The 6,842-nt window shown below is 43.3% G+C and overlaps 1 protein-coding gene across 1 annotated transcript; it reads right to left on the bottom strand.

Annotated features, from left to right (window-relative positions):
- Window positions 1–3,845: 3,845 nt before the first annotated feature.
- On the bottom strand, window positions 3,846–4,309 carry LOC105806743 (MICOS complex subunit MIC10-like). The gene is made up of 2 exons (XM_012639951.1): window positions 4,260–4,309; window positions 3,846–4,198 (listed from the first exon to the last, which is right to left on the bottom strand). The coding sequence occupies exons 1-2, from the start codon at window positions 4,307–4,309 to the stop codon at window positions 4,075–4,077; spliced, it is 174 nt and encodes a 57-aa protein (XP_012495405.1). The 3' UTR covers window positions 3,846–4,074.
- Window positions 4,310–6,842: the final 2,533 nt, after the last annotated feature.

Genomic DNA, 6,842 nt, shown 5'->3' with positions numbered 1-6,842 from the left:
CCCGACATTCACACCGTGGTATAGTCAGTCCTCTTCCACACTGGACCAGGGTTGGTATGTGTGACCACTAGCGTTCAGCAGGTGATGCTATGTCACTTGCGAGATCAGGTTGTAAGAGACTGTGTCCTCCTTCTCAGGTGCCCTCTTGCTTGCATGTTCTCTCTTGGATCATACGGTCTGGGGGAAGCCAGCTCTCATGTTACAAGAACACTTAAGAAAGCTCTAGGGAGCCCATAGGAACAGGTTACCAGCCAACAGCCAGCAAGGAGCTGCCAAGACTGTGTGAGTGAGCTTGGAGGGAATTCTGTAACCCCAGGCACGGTTTGAGATCCCTGCAGCTCCTTACAGCCTGACTGCAACTAAGCCACTCCCAGATTCCTGACCCTGGGAAACTAGGAGATGAATGTTTGTTGTTTTAAGCTCTGAAATTAGGGGTAATTTGTTACACCGCCACTATTATCTGTTCAAAAAATACATAAACAAGTTGACTGGATTCTGGGTTCTTAAGGCCTGAAGTGATTCTTTTAATTTAGGATTTAATAAAGAAAGTAAAAGATGACTTGAGATTCCCCAATCCCATGCGATGGAATGAATTACTCACAATTTAGATACTGCAAGTGAATGTAAGAGTAAAATAAATGTTTGCAATAATTAAAAACATATAATCCAGGCGCAGCAGCTCATGCCTGTAATCCTAACACTTTGGGCAGCGGAGGCAGGAGGATTGCTTGAGGCCAGGAGTTTGAGACCAGCCTGAGCAAGAGCAAGACCCTGTCTTTACTAACTATAGAAAAATTAGCCAGGCATGATGGCGCACACCCTGTAGACCCAGCTACGTGGGAGGCTGAGGCAGGAGGATCACTTGAGCCCAGGAGTTTGAAGTTGCAGTGAACTATGATGATGCTACTGTACTCCAGCCTGGGCGACAGAGTGAGACCTTGTCTCAAAAACAAAAATAAAAAACCTTATAGCCACATATTGTTCTACAGTTAACTACCAAACCCACACAAGTATTGATAAAACCTTTAGTGTAAATGACCAGAGAAATGGCTGTTTGTTCTGGCTTGGGGTTGTTTTTGTTTTTATTTTCTTCTGTTGTCATCCTAGTTCTGTTTCTCACATTAGCCACTTCTTTGTCTTATACCAATCTCACCAGTCCTTACAGATGTATAGAGCCCTCATCACTCTATTTCTAAAATGCCAATTATTCCTACATTTGCATGCTTTCTTACGCATGAATAAGCATCAACAAGCATGAGTCGATCCACACATCTCCAAAAGACAACAGATGCCACTTACTGAAATATGATGGCATACAAAGTCATGTACCCATAACACTAGTTTCCAGGGCTTTCGTTCAGAAATTGTAACCTAGTTCAGATACTTTCAGGAAGAAAAACAAAAAATAGATTATGCATGGGGCAAAGCAGAGATATTTGCAGATCCTCACTGACAAACAAATGATTTTGGGGGGAATTTTTTTACTGGGTAAGAAAATAACCAGGCCTACTTGAAACTGGAATAATATTTTCCAAGTTCAAAAAAGAAGGAAACCAGCTATTTCATTGAGAAATAAATCATACTATTATTTCAAGAAGATACATCTCTAAAATTTTACTAACCATTACCACCACTGCCCCCTCACACAGTTTTTTTCTCTATCATCAGGCATCCTTGTCTTTTATCACAGAATTATTTGCAGTGGCTAACCCGGACATCACGTGCAGAAGCATCAATACGTCCTGTGTATTGTATACCACACAAAATAAGAAGCTGTGTTGGTTATTTTCCTTCTTAAATCCCTGTCTCTCTCCCTTGAGGTCTCAGCGTAATTGAACCACACAAATAACTGAACATAGTAGGTTAGATAAAGAGAACAAATGGAAATTTGTGCTGGTTTGAAATTACCTCAGGTCTGAAGTGGCCAAAAGTCATTACTCTTGGGTTGACAGGCCCCAGAGAGGAGACGCTCAACAATTACCCTCCAGGTCTGCAGCACCAGAGACCTTAATTGAAAACCTGTTCTACTTAGCGCTCTTCAGAAAAACTGAACTCAGCTGTTCAATGTTTAAAATCTGATAAAAGCCAGGCGTGGTGGTGCATGCCTGTAGCCCCAGCTACCTGGGTGGCTGAGGTGGGAGGATTGCTTGAGGCCAGTTCAAGGCTATAGTGAGCTGTCACTGCACTCCAGACTAGGTCACAGAGCAAGACCCCGTCTCTAAAAAAATTAAAAGCTAGTAATAATAATACCAAAGAGATACACATTATACCTTTGTCCTCAAAGGACTTACATTCTAAAATATAGATACACAGGAACACAAAAACACCCAGAGCTGATAGTGGCTTCAAAAATATTGGGGATTGTGCATTTTTTTTCACATTAAATATTTTGAAATAAATTTTTATTTTGGAAAAATTTTAGATTTACAAAAAAGTTGCAAAATAGTACAGCGTTCCCATATACTCTTCATCCAGCTTCCCTAATGTTAGCATCTTATATAATCATGGTATGTTTGTGAAAATTAAAAAAAACCAACATTGGTATAATGCTAGTAACTAAACTGCAGACATTATTCAGATTTCAGGGGTTTTTCGCAGTATCTTTTATGGCCTTTAAAAATTGTGATAAAATACATCTAACATAAAATTTACCATTGACATTCAGTGTTGTGCAGTCACCACCATCATCTGATCACCATCAGAACATTTTAATCTACCCAAAAGGAAACCCCGTACCCATTAAGCAGTCACTTGCCGGCCATTCCTCCTCCTCCCTGGCAACCGCTAATTGCACTGCAGTATTGCCACTAACGTCCTTTTTCTGTTCCAAGAGCCAGTCCAGGATACCACATTGCATTTAGTCACATTAATGTTTTACTCTTTAGTTCACATAAAGCTGCTTTAAATACTTCATTCTGTAGAGAAGCACTCGTTAATATACTTAATTGGTGTTCAAGAAAACCATCCAGCTTCTTCCCTCTCTCTCCTTCGAATTCGTCTCATAGCACCTCAAGTAGCGTGCTTGCGTCTGGTTTCCTCTCAACCTGTGCCTCTACTTGTCTTCTGTAACACTGGCTGCCTCCTACTCGTGGACTTTTATAATCCGTTCTTCATTTTATCCTGCCTTGTTGTGTCTCTTGCTGGTATTTTGCTATTCTCCACCAAAGCATAAGCTCCTAAGGTGAGGACTCTACACCTTCCATATCAAATAACAGTGTTGCATATAAGGTAGTCAGTGTATTAAATAAATACTATTAAGCTGTCTGACATACAGCCAGATATCTCACTATTTCCCCATTTAAATCAAATAAATTAGACAATGTAATGCTCACAATGGGTTGAGTAATTGTGTTCCCCCTAAAAAGATATGTTCAAGACCTAACCCCTGGTACTTCTGAATGTGATCTTATTTGGAAATAGATGTAATCAAGTTAAGATGAGATAATGCTGGTTGGGTGAGCCCTACATCCAATGACTGGCAGCCTTTTAAGAAGAGAAGTGACACAGACTCAGAGACACAGGGAGAACACCTTGCGATGATGGGGGCAGAGATTGGAGGTGTGCGTCAGTAAGCCAGTGAACACCAAAGGTTGCCCACAGCCACGGGAAGCCAGGAAGAGGCAGGAAGAGGCAAGGCTTCCCTGGAGCCTTCAGGTGGAGCATGGCCCGGCTGACACCTTGAATAGGAACTCCTGGCCTCCAGAACTGTGATAAAAAATTTCTATTGTTCTAAGCCACCCATCTTGGGATAATTTGTCACAGTAGCCCTAGGGAAATTAATAAATACAATGCTCATGGAACACATCTTGAGGTCACCTCCTCTTTTTTTTGGTGGGGGGGGCCTTCCTATTTTTAATTTATTTCTCTTGAGACCACTTCCTCACAATTTCCAGAGAGAAAATACAAAACAAGAAACAGACTTGGTTTCAAATACATAAATGGTGTGCTGGAGTTTAAAGCACTATTGATAACATTGTTACGGGAGAATGTCAGCTTACTCCAGGGCACTTCAGTATTCCTGAGGAATAAACATGATTTCTCTTTTCCTCCCACTGGGATGTTCTCAGGTGTACGTCACTGCTCCTGCTCTTTGACGTATTTTCCACGTAGAAGATATGGAGCCTGGAAATCATGCTGACAGTTGGAGTAGGCCATTCCCAGTCCCATGCCAGAACCAAAGGCTAATGGCCACATTCTTCTTTAAAGAAGGTAAGCGAGAAAACAATTCCTCATCCCAAACCAGTACCTATCCTCACGACCGCATCCCCAGGCACCGGTCCCATTTCCTGCCGAGCTCAGACTCCGACATGTTCCCCACCCGCGGCTCCAGCTTTCCTTTCCGCCCACCTGTCGCTCCGACTCCCCGGTCACCTCCTCTTTAGCCTTTTCTTCTGAAATTCCTCTTGCCTGGAACATCCTTGCTCTATAGTTCCAGCTACCAAAAACCTACCCATCCTTGGCCATGTAAGGTACTGTTGTAGATTGCAAAATCTCCACCATTTCTTAGTAGTTGTAAGTCTTTTTTTTTTTTTTTTTGAGACAGAGTCTCGCTTTGTTGCCCGGGCTAGAGTGAGTGCCGTGGCGTCAGCCTAGCTCACAGCAACCTCAAACTCCTGGGCTCAAGCAATCCTTCTGCCTCAGCCTCCCGAGTAGCTGGAACTACAGGCATGTGCCACCATGCCCAGCTAAATTTTTCTATGTATATATATTTTTAGTTGTCCAGATCATTTCTTTCTATTTTTTTTGGTAGAGATGGGGTCTCGCTCTTGCTCAGGCTGGTCTCGAACTCCTGACCTTGAGTGATCCACCCGCCTCGGCCTCCCAGAGTGCTAGGATTACAGGCGTGAGCCACCGCGCCCAGCCAGTGCCCGGCCAGTTGTAAGTCTTTTTAAGATCCCATTTAAGGTGTCAGGAAAGCTATACCTTATGCAAATATTTGGTCATTCAAAGCCATTCTGACATACATAGGGTGATGGTGTCAGGTAGCCAGCAGGGAGAGAATAAGTTTACATCTTTTCCTACTCTTGTCTACTTCCAAGTCTCTTATGATTTAATCATTATTTAACTCCTCCTGTTTTCTCCAGGAAGTCCTGAGGCCTGGTGACAATACCTGGTGACCCAAGTATTCACTGCTCCTCTCTCCCCAAGCACTTTGCTTCTGTTCTTAGCCGGGGGAAAGCCCTCCTTGTCCTGGGCCAGAGATACTGTCAGGGCATGGGAGTGACTCCATTTAAGGAAACTTCCTTCATTTATCTGTCCCAGGAAAAAAACCACAGTAACTAGTTAACAGTCTTGAATAATTTGCTCTTTGCTTTTTGGCAAATTTCAGTTTATTCTTGCTTGAGAAAGAACAGTATTAATAAATCTACAAGTAATTTCCCATTTTCTACCTAGCCCAGCAATTTCACCTCCTGGCTTACTTTGCCAAGGCTACTATCAAGTAGCTGTATGCCTGGCCGCCTCCTCTTTCTTCTCCCCAATCCTGCCCACTGGCAGAAAGCCTCTTTTGAGTCGTAAGACAACCAAGATATCAGGCAGCAGGAGACTGAAAGAAAAGCAGCAAAGCCCTGGGTAGTGAAGGCCCTGAATAAGAAGTGTCAAGATCTTAGGGGAGTGCGTTTGTATCTTTGGAATTGTTCAGTAATTTTCCAGAGAGATGCATGTTTGGGGCCAGAGGAGCAGTGTCCCACCCACAGTTAGTGCTCGATAAAAGGTTTATTAAACAAAAACAAATTTAGGCTTGGAGAGTCCTGGCTGATGAGAGGCAAGCCCATCCTCCTTATACAAAATGGATCATTTACCCACAATGTGGCTTAAAAAGAGGTGATCAAGTTGTGGAGAATCTGTTTACTGCAGACCCCTTGGCTCGAGGGGGGTGGCATTCACATTGCAGCTGCTGTGAAAAGTGTCCCCAGAGCTGTGCTGTCCGCAAGCTGACCGCAGCATCCCTGGGGGGCCAAGAGGTCAGGCTCTAAGGCCCTGATCAATGAGATCTGCTTATGAAAACATCTTAGAATCTAGACTGCAGAAAGAAGCACTCTTGCTTCCACACTGTTCACATTATGCATGCAAAATGAGTGAGAACTGCTGGTCCGGTGTGCCTCTCTGCCGGTGTGGGGCTTAGAAGTCCCATAGTTCTGACCTACATGGTCACTACGCAGTTCTGGGCTTTGCTTCTGAGGTCACCTTGAAGAGCCAGAATATAAAGCGGTTGCCTCCAGCGGACATTACCATTTATTTATTGGCTTACTCTGAAAGACAAGTAAGTTGATGCAGAATTACATTGGCTCGTTATTATCAATAGTGTCGTGTGCAGCCCTCGATATTTGATCACCATGACTGTCTAGTCATGTACTGATTTATTTACATTCTGCCTTGTTCCAGAAATAATTTCAAAGCAGAGGTCCATTAAAAACTCCAGGGAATGACACAGACGTGAATTTGAAATATGCCGAGGGATGTGGATGCCATCTAGTTCAGTGATGTTTTCAAGACCCCGTGCTTTCTTTTTGTTTTAGCTGTAGTACCCTAACTCCAAAAGAAATCTTTTGCAGAATGTTAATGTATAGAATGAAAGCAGAGCTATTGGGTTTGAAGTACTCCTGAACCATCTCCTAAAATCCTTACATCTTCCTGGAGTTTACAGAAAGAGATGTTCCATGACTTTCCTAAAGCATACGGTGAGTTAGTGGCAGGAATGACAATCCAGGCCTCCTGATCTCCAGGCCAGGGCTTGGATGCCTGAACAGTAGCATCTCTTCAGACAGCCCTGAAAACGGGCCCTGGCACAGGCAGGCTAACTACTGATTGCCACCTGACAGATGGTGTGGGATCCCACAGTT

This window comes from Propithecus coquereli, unplaced genomic scaffold, assembly GCF_000956105.1.
Source record: "Propithecus coquereli isolate 6110/MARCELLA unplaced genomic scaffold, Pcoq_1.0 Scaffold145, whole genome shotgun sequence".
NCBI classification, from domain to species: Eukaryota; Metazoa; Chordata; class Mammalia; order Primates; family Indriidae; genus Propithecus; species Propithecus coquereli.
Note: the sequence above shows the minus strand (reverse complement) of the source record. Positions and strands in the feature narration are given on the sequence as shown.